At 43.7% G+C, this 17,825-nt stretch overlaps 3 protein-coding genes across 4 annotated transcripts; 1 reads left to right on the plus strand and 2 right to left on the minus strand.

The window, feature by feature from the left end:
• Positions 1-1,023: 1,023 nt before the first annotated feature.
• Positions 1,024-4,972, minus strand: LOC132797429 (probable ATP-dependent RNA helicase DHX34). 2 transcript variants are annotated; one of them, XM_060809203.1, is made up of 6 exons: positions 3,787-4,972; positions 3,349-3,719; positions 3,094-3,267; positions 2,115-3,034; positions 1,825-2,057; positions 1,024-1,758 (listed from the first exon to the last, which is right to left on the minus strand). In XM_060809203.1, exons 1-6 carry the CDS (start codon positions 4,880-4,882, stop codon positions 1,184-1,186), a joined length of 3,369 nt encoding a protein of 1,122 aa, XP_060665186.1. In that variant the 5' UTR covers positions 4,883-4,972; the 3' UTR covers positions 1,024-1,183. The 2 variants fall into 2 exon arrangements, with proteins under 2 accessions (XP_060665186.1, XP_060665185.1); XM_060809202.1 differs by having other exon boundaries at positions 1,025-1,758; positions 3,094-3,291.
• Positions 4,973-5,010: 38 nt separating this feature from the next.
• On the minus strand, positions 5,011-5,604 carry LOC132797431 (small ribosomal subunit protein uS14m). Its single transcript, XM_060809206.1, has 2 exons — positions 5,452-5,604; positions 5,011-5,397 (listed from the first exon to the last, which is right to left on the minus strand). The coding sequence occupies exons 1-2, from the start codon at positions 5,512-5,514 to the stop codon at positions 5,074-5,076; spliced, it is 387 nt and encodes a 128-aa protein (XP_060665189.1). The 5' UTR covers positions 5,515-5,604; the 3' UTR covers positions 5,011-5,073.
• A 542-nt stretch (positions 5,605-6,146) lies between these two features.
• LOC132797430 (N-alpha-acetyltransferase 16, NatA auxiliary subunit) lies at positions 6,147-10,401 on the plus strand. The gene is made up of 6 exons (XM_060809205.1): positions 6,147-6,600; positions 7,144-7,632; positions 7,698-8,485; positions 8,556-8,983; positions 9,041-9,696; positions 9,766-10,401. Exons 1-6 carry the CDS (start codon positions 6,544-6,546, stop codon positions 10,039-10,041), a joined length of 2,694 nt encoding a protein of 897 aa, XP_060665188.1. The 5' UTR covers positions 6,147-6,543; the 3' UTR covers positions 10,042-10,401.
• The last annotated feature ends 7,424 nt before the right edge of the window (positions 10,402-17,825 follow it).

A 17,825-nucleotide genomic window follows, 5' to 3' on the forward strand; every position in this document is an offset into this window, starting at 1 on the left:
GTTTTTAGTCGTAGATCGATAATAAGCGAGGTTCCCATATTGTAGCATAACCTCAAAACTAACTGACTCTACTTATAGATGTACAACAATTTGAAGCTTTTTTTTTTGTATATTCGCTACCTACTAAGGTATTATAAATGTATGTAACACGCAGAAGAAGCCTTCATCACATAAAGTATAAATATTATAGCTATTTCCACTTCCGTATGAACAGCTGGATCTCAGACACTGTAAGAGATTGAGCTACATTTTTATTTTTTTTGCCAACACTTGCTCTGGTTTATAATTTGGTATATTTTAACACAGCGATGTGGGTAGCGAGTATCTCAGCTTTCCAAATTGTTTGATTTGAACTGAATTTTAATCAATAAATGTGAGTTCTATATGTATATGCAAGCAACAAGACGATCTTTAATTCGCTTGGGTTAACTGTCATAATTTAAATAAAATTATTTTAATTTTTTGTTGCTACATTAAATTATGTTTAATGATTTATTTTCTAAATTTTCTTACACGACTTTTTCAACCAAAACAAATTGTCATTCAAATTAGTTGCATAGTTTTGTGCAACAGATGGCGCTAATTTCAATTATAATCGTTTAACCGCCACAATTTCTGCTGCTGCACTGCTCTAAAGCACGTCTAGCGACAGACACTAGTGTCTCGCATATTAGGCATGCTCGGTTCATAAGCCATAATTTCAATAAAATTATTTGCATTTTTTGTTGATACATTAAATTATGTTTAATGATTTATTTTCTACATTTTCTTACATGACTTTTTCAACCAAATAAAATTGTCATTCAAATTAGTTGCATCGTTTTGTGCAACAGATGGCGCTAATTTCAATTTTAATCGTTTCTGCTGCTGCACTGCTCTAAAGCACGACTAGCGACAGACAGTCTCGCATATTAGGCATGCTCGGTTCATAAGCCATAATTTCAATAAAATTACTTGCATTTTTTGTTGATACATTAAATTACGTTTAATGATTTATTTTCTACATTTTCTTACATGACTTTTTCAACCAAATAAAATTGTCATTCAAATTAGTTGCATCGTTTTGTGCAACAGATGGCGCTACTTTCAATTATCGTTTGACCGCCACAATTTCTGCTGCTGCACTGCTCTAAAGCACGTCTAGCGACAGACACTAGTGTCTCGCATATTAGGCATGCTCGGTTCAGTTCTTGATGCATTGTCGACGATGTCGCAAGATCTCGATTTGAGACAGTTTCAACCAGCGTCCACACTGATTGCAGTGATAATTGGCGTCGCGTGATCCGCTGCTGTTGCTGCCAGCTGCAGCTGGAGGAGTCGCGGAGCGTTGACGCTTGCGTTTGCGTCCCGCACACTGCAGACGATGCAGCAGCTGATCGGGCACATAGAAATGCTCCAACTCAAAGTCAGCACACTGGGCACATTGCCACGGCTGCTGTTGCAACGCTGCCTCCATGGCCAGGGTCCAGGGCTGCTCCGTGAGACAGCCATAGACCACATGCTCGGACACATTGAGTCCACCTTTCTCGCCATGGACACTCAGAGCAAAGTCGGCGGCAAAGGGATTCGTTTGGAGGGCCAACAGCAGCTGCTCTGGCGGTGGACGATGTGTGTAGAGCGTCTTCAGATCGGCGGGCAGCAGTCGCTTAATGGTATACGCCACATCGAGGCTCATAAAGTCGAGCAGATCATGCCAAAGCGTGTCGCTTTTATCCTGGACAACCGACGATGACGAAGACTTCTCCTCATTGTTAAGCTCTGTGGAGCGGGGAAATGTTTGATTAGGAAAGTGTGCTGGATACAGTGTTGGGAAGGACTACAAACCATTGAGCTTGTCGTGGAGACGTCGACTCCAGCGTCGCTGCAACTCAATGGCACGCGAGAGCAACTGCAGCCCGCTGCCGGGGTGGGGGAAGTGCATCTCCAGCCAGCCATCGCAGACGATGCGAGTGATGCCCAGATCGGTGTCCAGGGCATAGCCGAAGAGCAGCAAAGTTTGTGCTGCCGGCAAACGGATGCAGTTCATCAGATAAGGCTTTGCAGTCTCCAGCAGGGATCTAGAAGGAAGTACTTGATAAAGGAGGAGGCGGAAGGCAAGCCAAAAGACTACTCACTGATAGCAGAGCAACTGATGGCGCTCGCTGAGCGGCTGCTTGGGCGTATAATACGCCGGCTTGTCCAGCAGATCGCTCTCGGCCAGCTTGAGGAGCTCAAAGTGCTGGGCGAAATGGGCATTCGGATGCATCGAGATGAACGGCTTGAGTTGTGTGTGAAAGAATTGCTGGCCCGCGCTCTTGCAATAGTTGAACTCATCGGCCAGCGCCAGCTGTGGATAGAAACCGCTGACGAGGAGCAGCTTCAGCAGCATCACATCGCGATGCCGTTCGATGCGCGACGAACGTTCGAGAAGCGTCAATTGTCTGGCATCGTGACGCAGCCGAAAGTCCACGTCACGCATATCCTCACCAGCCTCATCCTCCTCCTGCTGTGCCTCCAGATTCGCGTGCTGCTTGAGCAGCTTACGCTGACGCGGCTGCTCGAAGCGTTCACGTCGCTTCAGCGCCTTCAGTTGACGCAGTTCGCCATGACGTCGCGCACGCTCCGAGCTGCTTAGCGCCGCCTGACCAGCACTTGGTGGCGCCATGCGGCAGCTTTCGAGGATGCGTTGGAATTGTGAGCGCAGCTTGCAAACCTCGTAGAAGCGTTGCTCCTCAATGCCCAGGCGATGGCACCATTTGCGCGTATTCTCGCGACCCCGCTTCAATTGCAGCCAGTGGCAAAAGGCGCGCAGCAGCGTAAAGAGATCACCCTGATCCGATTCGAGGGGTTGACGCTCGCGATCACAGCGCGGATCGTTGAAGGCACGCGTCGTTAGCGGACTCTGGACGCTCAGCATGGCGGCGAGCGTGAGCAGCTGCTCGACGTCCGGGAAGACGCAGCCCATCAGCAGCATCTTGCCAATGGAGAGCTCGACGGGCAGATTGGCCAACGAGCTGCCCAGCGGTGTGATCTTCTCATCCGCCGTCAGAGCGCCCTACAAAATGGAGACGGACATTAAAGGAAATCCGTAGCATGAACAACGTGTCAACTTACGTGCTGTTTGAGTGCCAGAATTGTCTGCTCAATGCGCTCCGATTCGGGTGGCTCGATGAAGGGAAAGGCACGCACATCGGGCAATCCCATGGCCACCATTTGGAGCAGCATCGTGTCCAGCGGTACGCGATAAATCTCCGGCGTGGGATACGCCTCGAAGGTGTCAAACTGCTTCTGCGTATAAAGACGAAAGCAGACCTAGAAGACGTAAAAAAAAAAGTTGAATATGATGGCAAATTTATGGCTGCAACTTACGCCTGGTCCTGTGCGTCCGGCGCGACCTTTGCGCTGCTCCGACGAGGACTGCGACACCCAGAACTCCTTGAGTCGTTGCCCCTTGCAGCTGCTGTCGTAGCTCATCTCCTTCACCTTGCCGGAATCGATGACAAAACGCACACCGTCCACGGTCAGCGATGTTTCCGCAATGTTCGTGGACACGATGCACTTCCTCATGCCATCGGGTGCATAGTCAAACACCTTGTCCTGCTCGGCCAGCGCCAGACCGCTGTGCAGCGGCAACACCAGCCACTGTGGCTGCTGGGTGGCATACTCCCGTATAGCGTCGCAGATGCCATCGATCTCCTTGACGCCGCTCACAAAGATCAGCACATCGCCGCGTTCCGTGGCTGCAAGCAGAAAGTGAAAGTGTTGAGTTAGAGCAGCTGTGGATGGACTGAAGAGCTGACTACTCACTAGGGTATTGCTGATCGATGAGACTGAGCACCTGAACAAAGGGCGCCGCATCCAGACGCTCGCTCTGCCCGCCACGCTTTGTTCTGCCCGAGCTCGCTTGGCCCGCCTTTAGCTCGAGCGACGGCGGGGGCATGTAGCGCAGCTTGATGGGAAACAGACGTCCGGGCACTTGCAGCAGACGGGCGCCCTCTTCCTTGAAGTAGTCGTGAAAGAGCTGCACATTGATGGTGGCCGACATGAGGATGAGTTTCAGCTGCGGCTTGGCACGCAGCAGACACTTGGTGACGCCCAGCAGAAAGTCCCCGAACAGATTGCGTTCGTGTATCTCGTCCAGTATGAGCACATCGTACTGCTCCAGATTGCTGGCCATTGCCAGCTGACGCAACAGCAGTCCCTCGGTGATGAACAGGATGTGAGTGCGTTGTGTCCGCTGCCGTTCGAAGCGTATCTGGAAGCCCACTTTGCTGCCGTAGTCGTCGAGCAGCTCGTGCGCCACGCGCTTCGACAGCGAGACGCAGGCCAGACGACGTGGCTGCGTGCAGGCAATGCTGCGATAGCCAAACTCATAGAGATACTGTGGCACCTGGGTGGATTTGCCGCAGCCTGTGTCGCCGGCCACGATGAGCACTCGGCTGGCGTCGAGGGATGTGCGAAGATCGCGCTTGAAACGTGCTATGGGCAGATTGCGTTGCGCCTGTCTCAGCTTCTTGATGCGTGCGAATTTCTCCTTTTGCTTAAAGTCCAGATAGATGAGCACCAACTGCTCGAATTGCGTCTGGAATTCATCGTTGTTGTTGTGGTCATGCCGGTGCTTCTCGTTCAACTGCAGCGCCAGGTGCTTGGCCTTGTGATAGGGCTGTGCCTGGCAATGCTCCGCATCGCTTAGCAGTGGGGGCAGCGTCGGCTGCCCCAGTTGGCGCAGCATCGTCTCATATTTGTTGACAAACTGCCAGAAGTCGCTGACATTCTCCACTAGACTTGTCTGGTGGCGACTCTTCAGCTGTAGCTGAACGCTAAGTTTGGCTTTGTGATCGAGGAAGCTGCAGTCCACAAGATTAACGGCATCCCGTGTTTTACCACTCGATTTGTGGCTCATTTTATGGCAAAAGAACACACAAACGTAAACAACTTTGCAGCCGGCAGCAGCAAGGTAAACAAAGTGTCTATCGCTTATCGGCTATCGATAGACACATTTAAGCGATAAGCAAACAGCTGAGCCCATAATTATTACACTTGGAAATTATATATTTATTTAACGATTGCTAAATGAAACAGAGCCTTAAGTAACTACCACATTGCACGCTGCACACCGGATAGCTTATTGTAGTCGGCCAAATGGCGCCAGACGATGCGACTCAGTCGATATTTGTGCACAACACCGCGGGGTCGTGACGTAAGTGCGCAACGTTCTCGCACACGGACCAATGATGAATCTCTGGGAAATGCGGCAATCTCGGCATCGGCCACCTCGCGCAGCTCGATGGGCAGAATATCATTTTTGCGCAACGAATTCACACGCAAGCGATCCTTGGCATGTTCACTGACACATTTGCGACGTTTCACATCACGTATCATACGCCAATCGGCGTATTTTGTGCGCACCTGCTGCAACTGTAAAAGGCACATATGTAAATTTTGGTATTTGCAAAATTTCGCCTAACTTACGCCACATCCAGCTATTTGCACACTTTGGCAAACGTAGTTTCCAAGCCGGGCCAGGGAATTCATATTATTTGATCTGTTTGTCCAAAACAACAACCGATTCGGGTTCGTTCAACTTCGATATATATTTTCGTGTAATCGATTTTACGATAGTTTAAATCGGTAGTAGGACAGCTGATTTGAGCATTGTGTGAATGTCAAATTTCGGGGTAAGCAATTATAACTTGAATTGTGCTGCAGTGACAGTAATTTGTGTAGTTAAAACACATGTTTTACCTTTAAATGTATTTTATATGCACATTAAAAGCACAATTCAAATGAATTGCTAGCATTTTAAGTAATAATTCAAACGTTTTATATAACAAAAGTGCGAGGCCACTGTTTGCATCTTCTTATTTTTCTGGCCCCCGGACGGTAGCACAGCTGTGTGATACTTGTGCTTTAATCGAAATTGCAATAAAACATACAACTAATCAAATTTGTTAAAAAATTATACGTTTATTTATGTTTTTAATTTTTTGGAGAATTCGAAATAGTTGTATTTGACGGTAACAAATTAAAAAGTCAATTCGTTTAACGAAGTTCGTTGTGCGGTAGTCGATGTGAATAAATCGAATTGTGCCTGTTTTGCCATTCACAGCAAGACGCTAGCACATGCTGCTCTGCATGGGCATATTGCGCTAATGTTGCTGTCTCACCGTCGACTACGACAAAAGTTTGCTCGTGTGCTCGCTCGCGGGGTATTATTTTACTCACAGTAGAAAATATACTACACTACATATATATTTTGTAACGCGGTGTGTGTGTGTCTTTTTTTTTTTGTGCGTGTGCCTGGGCAAAAAATTTGATATTCACACACTGAGTAGTAGCGATTGTATTGTACATTATAAGAAATACATAATAATAATAACAAGTGCTGCACCTCCTCTGCCCGCCGTCATAGCGAGAAATCAACGCATTTTTCTCAATCCGGTGCAAAACGCAGCAGCTGAACTATAAGAAGAAGAAAAAGAAGTGGAATCAGAAGCAGAAGCAGAAGAAGCAGCACGACCAACAGCAGCAGTAGAGCAGCAGCAGCAGCAGCAAACGTAGAAAATGCCTTCCAGCGATCCACTGCCACCCAAGGAGGGTGCATTATTTCGTAAATTATTGGTAAGTCACACAATTAATCAGTCATATGGCCAGCGTGTTGTATAAATCGAGCAAAATCCACCGGCTAAATTGTCAAATGGCTGCCGCTGTCACACACACAGACGAACGACGCACACACATACACATGCCCATCATGTGCTTTTTCGGGTTGCGCCTATTTTTGGCAGCAACAAATAACTTGGATTTTGATGACAATTTGTAATTGAAATGGCGTTAGCATGTGCTCAACTGCAGCAGCAACAGTCAGAGTAGCGCATGCAATTGATTGAGTTGTGTGTGTGTGTCTGTTGTGGCTTGCGACAATGAGAATTGTGGTCGCATAACCTCAAACTTTTGCATTTGTGTGTGTGTGTGTGTGTGTCTGCGGCAAGCGGCAAATGGCAAAATTGCCTGACTTGTCCAATGGCCAGCGGGTGGTGGATGGGGTCGAGCGAGGGTGGAGGTTGTGTTTGCTGGTCGATTACAATCTAACCAAAAATTGTAACTGGAATTAATCGTTTTTGGTTTTTACCATTGCAATTACAAAAACGCACACAAAAACAGAAATGCTACGAAATGAAGCAGTACAAAAACGGCCTCAAGCTGGCCAAGCAGATACTCTCAAATCCCAAGTACGCGGAACATGGCGAAACACTGGCCATGAAGGGTCTAACGCTGAATGGCCTGGGCCGCCGTGAGGAGGCCTACAAGTATGTGCGCCTAGGATTGCGTCGGGATTTGCGCTCGCATGTGTGCTGGCATGTTTATGGTCTGCTGCAGCGCAGCGATAAAAAGTACGATGAGGCGATCAAGTGTTATCGCAATGCTCTCAAATGGGAGAAGGACAATTTGCAGATATTGAAGGATCTGTCGCTGCTGCAAATACAGATGCGTGATCGCGAAGGCTACAAGGAGACGCGTCATCATCTGTTCACGTTGCGTCCATCGCAACATGCCTCGTGGATTGGATTCGCAATGAGCTATCATCTGCTGGGTGACTACGAGATGGCCAACAACATTCTGGAGACGTTCAGTCAGTCGCAGACTACGATTGTAAGTAAAACTAACCACTTAGTAGCTTATAGAACTCATTATTTACTCTTTATACGTTCGCTTAGGAGGCCCACGATTATCGGCACTCGGAGCTGCTGCTTTATCAGAATCAGATACTCATCGAATCGTCGCATCTGCAACAGGCACTCGATCATCTGCTCAAGTACGAGGCGCAAATTGTCGATAAACTGGCGGTGCGCGAAACCATGGGTGATCTGTACATCAAGCTGGGCCAGCAGGAGAAGGCGGTGCCCATCTTTGAGTCGCTCATTCGTCGCAATCCCGAGAATGTGCTTTACTATCAGCAATATATGGCCGCACGTCGGGTAACCACATCGGGCGCCATTGTCTCCGTTTATCGTGAATTCCAGGAGCAATATCCGCGTGCCCTTTGCCCACGTCGCTTGCCCCTCGACATTGCCGTTGGCGACGAGTTCCGTGAGGTGGCCGATGAGTATCTGCGTCGTGGTCTACGCAAAGGCATTCCGCCATTGTTTGTCAATGTGCGTACGCTGCATCAGGTGCCCGAAAAGACGGCGATCATTGAGGCACTCACGCTCCAATACTTTGAGAATCTGACGCGATCGGGCCACTTTTCACGCGAGGATGCCGATGCAGAAGTGCCCCTGGAACCGGCCTCGGCCCTGGTGTGGACAGCGCTGTTTCTCGCCCAGCACTATGATTATATGCGTGATACGGATCGTGCCCTAGAGTACATCAATGCGGCCATTGATCATACGCCCACGCTCATTGAGCTCTTGATCACAAAGGGACGGATCTTTAAGCATGCCGGCGATCCTGTCGAGGCGTATGTGTGGCTCGAGGAGGCACAGAGCATGGACACGGCTGATCGGTAGGCAAAAAATATTGTAGATTTCTTCCATACATTTTTGTTATTAATATTCTTTGTGTGCTTTTTACAGCTACATCAATTCGAAGTGCGCCAAGTATATGCTGCGCGCCAATATGGTGCTGGAGGCGGAGGAGATTTGCGCCAAATTCACGCGCGAAGGCGTCTCGGCCATGGACAATCTGAATGAGATGCAGTGCATGTGGTTCCAGACGGAATGCGCGCTGGCCTACGAGCGCATGGGACGCTGGGGCGAGGCGTTAAAGAAATGCCACGAGGTGGATCGCCATTTTGCCGAAATCATTGAGGATCAATTTGATTTCCACACGTATTGCATGCGCAAGATGACGCTGCGTGCGTATGTCGGTCTGCTGCGGCTCGAGGATGTGTTGCGTCGTCATCCGTTTTACTTTAAGGCAGCCAAGTGCGCCATCGAGGTCTACATACGGCTGTATGACAAGCCGCTCGCCTCGGAGACAACCATTGAAGAGATTGACATTGGTAAGACAGACGTTTAATATTGAAAACAAAGTTATTTAATGCCATGCGTATTCACAGAGAACCTGCCGCCATCGGAGCTGAAGAAGCTGCGCAGTAAACAGCGCAAGGCGAAGAAGAAAGCCGAATTGGAGAGTGCACAGGCGGCGCAGGCGCAAGTGAAGCGGGAACAGCATCAGAAATCGAAGCAGCAGGCAAATCAGGAAACCGATCCCGATGCCCCACAATTGGATGAGCTAATACCGGAGAAATTGGAGCGCACCGATGAGCCGCTGGAGAAGGCAATTGATTTCTTGAAACCGCTGCAGGAATTAGCCAAAGAGCGCATCGAGACGCATTTACTGGCCTTTGAAGTGTACTATCGCAAGAATAAGTTGCTGCTAATGCTGCAATCGATACGACGCGCACGCGCCTTGGATGCCTCACATCCGGTGTTGCACAGTTGCATCATACGGTTCATGAAGGCGCTGGAGAGCGCCAAGCAGGAGCAGCCGTTCAATGTACATGTGCAGCAGGTGCTCGATAAGGCCACCAAAGAACTGATAGGCAAGAAGACGCCACAGCAGCTGAACGACGAGTTCATTGCCAAGTATCATACAACTTCCATACTGCATTTATACGAAGCGGCGCGTGGTCTCTACGAGCTGGATGCCAGCAAAAAGCAAGCGGCCATTAAGCTCATCACGGATTTCAATCTGAGCAAGCTGCGGCTTGAGGTGCGTTCGATATTTAAAGTATATCAAATTTCGAATCGATATTCAATTGTATATTATATTGTTTTATAGGAGGCCACCAAGATTTACACGGCGTTGCGGGACGGCGATGTGTTTGGCGATTGCGAGAAGGAGGCGGAACAATATAAGCTCAAGTGCCAGGAGCGTTTCCAATACGCACGCATCTTTCGCAATATCGAGGAGCTAGAGGCTCAGCTGCAGGAGAAGGAGGCAGCCAAGCTGCGTGCCGAGGAGGAGCAACAGCAATTGAATCATCTTGATTCGAATGAGACGTCGGCGTCAGTGGTCGGTGGTGGCGAGCCCGCATCTGTTGCGGCAGCGTCTTAGAAGCAACGAGACTGCCCTAACTGCTACTGTAACTGTAACTGTAACAACACCAACCTAACAACAACAATAACTATAACTACAACAACAGCAACAGAAACGACAGCAAGAACATCATCAGTAAGCCTAAGTCTATGCAGAACAAGAAGAAGAAGAAGAACAGCATGAGCAACAATAAAAACACACTATTAACAAACAACAAACAAAACAGACAAAATCAAAAACAAATATCTAATAACAAGTGAGAGAGAGAGAGGAGTGCTGGAAGAATTGCTTTCGATGCCACTTTGGGGGTCTTTGGCAGCGAAGATAGTTCCGTTTTTTAATCTATGTAAAACAACAAATACAACAACAACAACAACAGCATCAACACCAATCATCATAAATCACACTTCATCACACTTTGCGACACTGTGCGAGCAAGCGAGATGCAGCGTGAGCGTGCGCTTTAGCGAGCGAGATAGCAACACAGCGTCACACATTCACACACACACACACATCGACACACGCATACATACATACTATGTATAGTTGAAGCAGAATCAAAGAAAAGCAGAAAGGCATAAAACGCAAAAGCTTAAATAATAATAATAAAAAAAGAGTAAAAAAAAAAACTACAAAGAAAAGCAAAAACTAAAAAAAACTGTTATAGAACTTTTTACATTTTTTTTATTAATAACAACTTTCCTTTTGTTTTTGTTTCTTTTTAACAAAAACAAAAACAAAAAAGAGCAAAGAACACAAGATCATAAACAATTTTAATTAAATATATTAATGTGCGATTTGTATATACAAAATAATGATATATCAATATTAATTATACATACGTATGCAAAACAATGCTAGAATAGTATAAACTATGCAATTCCTCTTGATAGATCAAACAAAATAACTACATAACATAGTATATATGATAACTAACCACTTAAAAGACTGATTCTCCTATGCATCAGTAACGATCGAATGTGAGTTTCAATTTCATGTCAAATCGAAATCTTTAAATATGTAATCTGCACCTTACGATTCTCGACTGTCTTGTTACCAAGCACTATTATAGCGTATAACTCTAAATACTTTGTACTTTGTGTAGTTCAACAAATTGCAAACAAAAATCATGACGAAAGAGGCTTCAGCCGATAAGTTAAAGCTAAAATACAGGTGCCTATAGTTATTGATGAAAAACCTCGTTAACTTATAGACTTGACTCGGAGTTTAAAACTACAAATTGTATAATGCAGTTAAAATAGGGTTTTACTCCTCGTTTGAGAGTATTGATTGAGTGTAACCAATCATCATTGCATCATCCAACACACCGCTTGCATTAATGCCACTTGAGGGAATTGCATTTTATTGAAAATGCTTCCAGAGGGGAAATCTTGTAAATGGTTTTGAGGTATGTAGATATTGCTTTTAGTTTTCATTTGTATACCCGCTACCCATTAAATCTTTTTTGTAACAGGCAGAAGAAGTCATCTTCGACCACATTAAGTATAAACATTATTGATCTCTGTCTGTCTGTCCGTCAGTATGAAAGAAACGCTGGATCTCAGAGACTATAAGAGATAGAGCTATAATTTTTTTTCAATATACCAAATATAGTTGTTGGTATATTTTTAATACTTTTGCGGTATATTTTAAAATGAATACTGCACTGTTTTGCTTTTTTTACAATTGGTAGCGGGTATCTCTCAGTCGAGCACACTCGACTATAGCTTTCTGTCTTGTTTTCTTCATTCGTTAATATAATTTCATATTTTCAGTTGGATTATCGAAAATTGCTTGACATTTTTATGGAATATTAAGGAAAGAACGGAATCAAAAGCGGTTTATACTTGTTAAATGTCTGATATATAATTTGTAATTTAAATTTAAGATGATTTCCTATTATGTTATCTTTGTTAGTTACTTCTTTTTTGAAGATTGCTGACAATTTAGCAACTGAATATGGAATGTTGTGGTCTCTTTGTGTGTTGCACTTGTGGCAGCAAGCGGTGTGGGTGTGTCAAGTGGCATGCGACATGTGGCATGTGGCATGTGGCAGGTGCAACATGCGCATACAAGCATTTAAAATGCATAAAAACGCTAAATGATTTGTGCACGTGCCGAAAAACACAAACAAACACGTAGAAGTATGCTTTTTAATGCACAGTGGTGCAAAGCTTATGGAAGTGTTAATATAGATACATATATCTGTCTTACTTTCTCGCTTTGCGACACTGTGCACACTTGGATTGTAAATTATGAAGTCCTGTCTGTCGGTAAGTACCTCTCGTTTTTGCCACGCTGCTTAAGCATTAAGCAAGGGTCACAGTCAGAGAGAGGATTAGGCTGACTCCGACCACAGATTATCTATGCTAAGCGACACGTATCCTTGCAAGGATCTCGCTTGAGTCAGGAATACCGTTTGTCTACTATTTGCACGGGACTATTAAGGAAAATTCCCTATTTTTAAGTCAATAGATAGAGTTTATATCCTTGCGATCCTATCCCTTGAAAATGTGACAGGATATAGCCGAAAAAAAAAACATTCGTTTGTTAGCCATAACTTGACCAAATCCTTAAGAGTCTAGTAAGGATCTAAATTTCTGTAAGCAAGGTGAGTAGTACTAACAATTTGCATTCAAGGATTTTTATTATCCTTGCCAATAATGAATTTGAAAATATTTTAAAAGGTAAGTATAGAAAAGGTTGCCAAAAATACATTTGACAATTTAAAAGGTAAGTATAGAAAAATTGCTAAGAATTTGAAGGACGATCGAGATGTCCTTTTGTGCAAGGATAATTCTTATTAAAACGAACCGATTGGTGCACTCAAGAGGAAGAAAGTCCTTACAGGACCCGAAATAACATGTTTTTTTGAAAATAGCGTATATCTCGGTCATATCCTTTTTGATCCTTGCAAGTCCTGTGGCACTTAAAGCGTATTCGTAAGGACTATTATCCTGCCAAAATTCATGCCGATCGTCCTTGTGGTTCTCGAGTTATCCTGGAATGAATGATTTTCGTATATTTCATTTGGCTAACGGAAAAGAAAAACTACAAGTTTTGGATGCCAATCGATGGAGGAGGTCCTTACGATTCTAGCAATATGTGTCCTTTGAAAATCCGACAGGATTTGGCCGAGATATAGCTGATTATCGAAAAAGTATCCTAGTCACATCCTCAAAGTATGCTACAAAAAATTAAATTATTTTTAGCGCTTATTTCGAAATTTTGAATGTAAGTATTCTTATAGTTTTCCCCACTCGAGCAGTGGCTGAAAAGTGCCCAGTCAGCAGTTGAAATACCAGGCGAACATAAATCACCAGCAAGCAGATGTGCAAAAAGTCATTTGGAAGATCAAATTTGTGTTGCATACTTTTAGGATGGCCCAAGAAATTTCTGATTGCCATTAACATTAACATTGATCCTAAAAGTATGCCACATAATTTTAGAGCAAGCAATGATTTTCTGCACATTAGCTTACTGCTGATTTATGTTCGCCTGGTATTTCAACTGCTGGCTGGACACTTTTAGACTTGAAGTGGGACTTTTTGGGATCCATATTGAGACTCTTTTGTTGTAATTCGACTCGATGAAGGTTATAAATTCCTATGACATGTTCAATTACTTAATGAATCTAAAATACTTACTTAAATCAAATTAAAAATAAAGTTCTACGAAATTGTTGCTGCACTTTTGACGTCATCTATAAGTTAGGGTACGTGTTAGTCGGATATGTGTGTGAGCTAGGCAATGCCACTTGTTTTTTGAATGCTTGCGGTTTTTTTTCTCGAGCTTTTAATCATTTTTAAACAACAACTCAAGTGGCGCGTCTGCACACACGAGTGTTAATGTGTACCCTGGTGTGTGTGTGTGTGTCAAAAGCCAAGAGCTGCATATGCAAGTGGCACTCAACACACAAAACATATCCACACTCATACACGCGCACACTTTGCAGCTGCATGCCGAATAAAAATACAAAAACAACAAAATTGTTGCATACCAAAAAGGGGGCTGACGTTGCAACGTCGCCGCCACAAAAGCACTCGAGAAATTTTATTTTTAACGCATAAAGTGCAATGAGTGGCTCCGTCTGACCGACCAACCAAAAGCTGCTGCAGCTTCCTCAACGCCCCTCTCTCTCTCTCTCTCTCTCCTTCCCTCTTGCCCAGTATCTGCGTGTCTGCGTGCTCGGCAATTTTCATAATTTTCTTTAATTGACGTTAGCGTTTGACTGAATTTAGCACCTCGCTCCCCTCACCCCAAAAAAAAAACTCTGCTCTTGAATAAAATTTTGTGAGAATGGCAAACTTGATAATTAATTGACATTTAGCTGGCTTTTTAGGCATTCAAATTTGTAAAGTAACATAATATAGAGAAGGAAATAAGATATTAAGATGTATAAAACAGTTAAGAGGTGGCATAAATTCGATCATAATTTGATATCCTGTTCATTACTTTAATTCTTAACTACATTATCGTTAGTTTGTTATTAGAAATATACAAATCTTTGAAGAAATAAGAAAGAAAATTTATTTTTTTGATATTCAACTAGTTTTTTGAGCATTTGAGATATGGAAATTGGCAAATCTTTTAAGAATTAACAAAGAAAATATATTATATTGATATTTAAATAGCTTTTTGAGCATTGATAGATGAAAATTAACAAATGTTAAGATATTAAGAAGTATAAAACAGTTAAGAGGTAGCAAAAATTCGATCATAATTTGATATCCTGTTCATTACTTTAATTAGAAATATACAAATCTTTGAAGAAAAAAGAAAGAAAATGTATTTTATTGCTTTTTGAGCATTGATAGATGAAAATTGATCAATGTTAAGCATGCCATACTCTATATTAAATTGGAAATTGGGTAATGTCGAACATGAGATACTCTATCTTAAATTGAGATATCTGAGATTAGTTCGAGCTGCAGCTGCAGCTGCAGCTGCTGCTAGCGTTGCAATCATGTTGTAAATCTTTGAAATGTGCACCATAAAAACTCGCTGTTGCAACTTGTTGTCCTGTTGTTCCTGTTTGCTATTCTTCCACTTCTATGTTACTTCTACCATCTACTTCGCTTGCATCTTGTAGTTTTCGTGTCGTGGTTGTTATTGCTGTTGTTGTTGTTGCTCGTTTTCATTTTGGGGCGCAACACGCAAAAGTTGCGCTAGTTTATGAAAAAGTCTTTTGAGCTGTCAAACTGTCCAATTTGTAGATAAAGTTGCAAGAGCGAGGCTTCTTCTTCTTCTTTTTCTTCTTCTTGTTGTTCTTCTGCTACTACGACTTCTTCATTCCCCTTTTCGCCACAGAACATCAATGCTTCTGCTGTTTGAGCTCTCTTTCAGCTCTTCTGCTTCCTGCAACTTGTTCTTGTTATTTTATTCATTTTTTTTTTGGCTCGCGCTCGTTTTGTGTTGTTTCTCGTTTGCTGCTTAAAGTTTGTGTATCTCTTTAAGGCCTCAAATAAAAAGTTTTGGGGCAACATGTTGTCAAAAAACGACGCAGCATGCTTTTAGGCGTGCGCATAAAATGGCGACCTATGCTCTCACACACACACACACACACGCACACACGGATGTGAAGCCTGAACTGGCAGCATTATGGAAAAGCTTGTTGAAAAGTTGATTTCAATATAAGTTTCTCATTTTGTCCTTTAAGTTGCATGTAATAAGCCGCAGCCGAGCTGAGCTGAGCTGTGTTGCGGGTTGAGATTGAAATTGGAGTTGAGATTGTGGATGGAGCACAACATGATGCTCTTAATAGCTGTCGGCCATTAAACTCTCAAACTTGATTAAACGCTGTCGTGGCAGCTATTAAAACTTTTTTTCCACTTGATTTCAATAGTTTTCCCATCACTTCTGAGGGGGGGAGGAGCGAACAACAGCTTGAAAATTGCCGCCAAACAAGCTGTCGATTAGTGCAATTAAATAGTTTTTCCATATTAATATTAAACAAGCCTCATTTACTTGTTAATATAAACTTGCCATTCACTACGATAAAATGCAAATAATATTCATCGAAGTTGGAGTTTTGCAATCGATAACTTTTGTTTACATTATCGAATTTCAATAATCCTTTCATTCCCTGTTCGCGTGATCACCACTTGCTGACCCGCTCTAACACACGTCTAAGCTGAGCTTGCCTATTCAGTAGTACACAACAGCTTTAGCTACACACACGCACACACGCTCTTACCTGCAAAGCTCCACAAATTAATAAATATGTGTATGTGCATATATGTATGTATGTATATGCAGTGCGGCTTCTTTGCTTCCAGCTGCGCTCATTTTACTTACAAAAATGTATAGTAAGTGTTATTTAGCACAAGTTTGCGAGCATTTTCAATAAGTTGGCAGCAACAATTTTCGAGTCTTCCGCAAACTTTTGCTGCTTCTAGTTCTCTTGCACATTTTGTGCCGCTGCCTCGACTTGGACTGCAACTTCAATAATTTGCGCAGCTCGCGCAAAAATGGTCAACATTAAGTTTACCATGCTCTCTTCATATTCAATGATTCGAGTGCGAGCGAGACACACACACACAGACTGGGCCTTGTGTTGAGTGAAAGAGAGAGTACGAACGATTTGCTCTAGTTTTTGTTGTTGTTGTTGTTCGACTGTGCTGCTGCAGTAGAGAAGAAGTTGAGAGAGGCAAACTTTTGCAAAATACTTGGGCACAAGTAATAATTACCGTTTTGTATGTGGTCTGATCTTTGGCCGCTCTCCCACTCTCATGCTCTGCTGCCGCTGCCGCTGTTGCTGCGCTGCTTTCATTCGACCGCTTAGCATGCAAAACACTGATACAAAATCTGTGCAATGTTTGCCCAGCAGTTTTTGGACACTCACACACATACACATATGCAGACACCGACAACTCCCTTGTGTACAATGTGTATGTGTGTGTGTGTGTGTGGCTCGCACAGCTGCTGTGCATAAAATTGTTGGCGCTCGCGGCACTTTTGTTGCTGCTGCTGCTGCATCACCAAATTTTAAGCAGTAAACTTTGATTATTACACAACACACACATACAGATAGACACACACACAAATGTATATGTAAACGGGGCGTGGCAGTCATAAAATTTATGTCATGCAAAATATGGATTTCAAAATGAATTTATGCGCGTTTCGTATCGCTGCGGCTGTTCTTACTGTTTCCCTTGCTCCTCCGCCTCCTCCTCTTCTTCATCATCCTTGCGTCCCGCTTTTTGTGTTTAGCCGCAGTTTTGTAAATTTTCGCTCCATTCGCAACAGCAACAACAGCGCCCTCTGGCGCTTTTTGACCATATTTTAAAGCTTGTTGCGTATTTATTAAAAATTTGTATGAGCTTCTGTTATGACCCCTGAAATTATGGGGTGCGGGAAGGGATTGGCAGGGAGAGGGGGGGTGAGCATACACAATATGTAGATAAGAGTGGCCGAGCGCTTAATGCAGGCTTTACGGTTCACTGGCCATTGAGGTAGACCAAATGAATACAAATAATCTCTCTCTCGCCATACAAATCGTTTAGGTGAACAGGGGAACAGGGGGTGGGGAAACTGTCAGTCAACATCAAATAAGTAATCCCCTCTCTGTGCTTCAAATCTGATGAAACGGATGCGACAGATTCGTGAAATGTTTACGATATTACACGAAATAAATTTCGATATCATTATTAATATCGATAAATGAAGAACACATTTTGGGGTTGTTTTTTTTTTTTTTGTTGAATTTGTCTTTTTATTTATATTTATATTTATTTTAATATATATTTTATGTGTTAGGAAAACAATGCAAAATTATATGAAACTTATGTATAAGAACC

The sequence above is a fragment of the Drosophila nasuta genome, chromosome X (genome assembly GCF_023558535.2).
Source record: "Drosophila nasuta strain 15112-1781.00 chromosome X, ASM2355853v1, whole genome shotgun sequence".
Classification (NCBI taxonomy): Eukaryota; Metazoa; Arthropoda; class Insecta; order Diptera; family Drosophilidae; genus Drosophila; species Drosophila nasuta.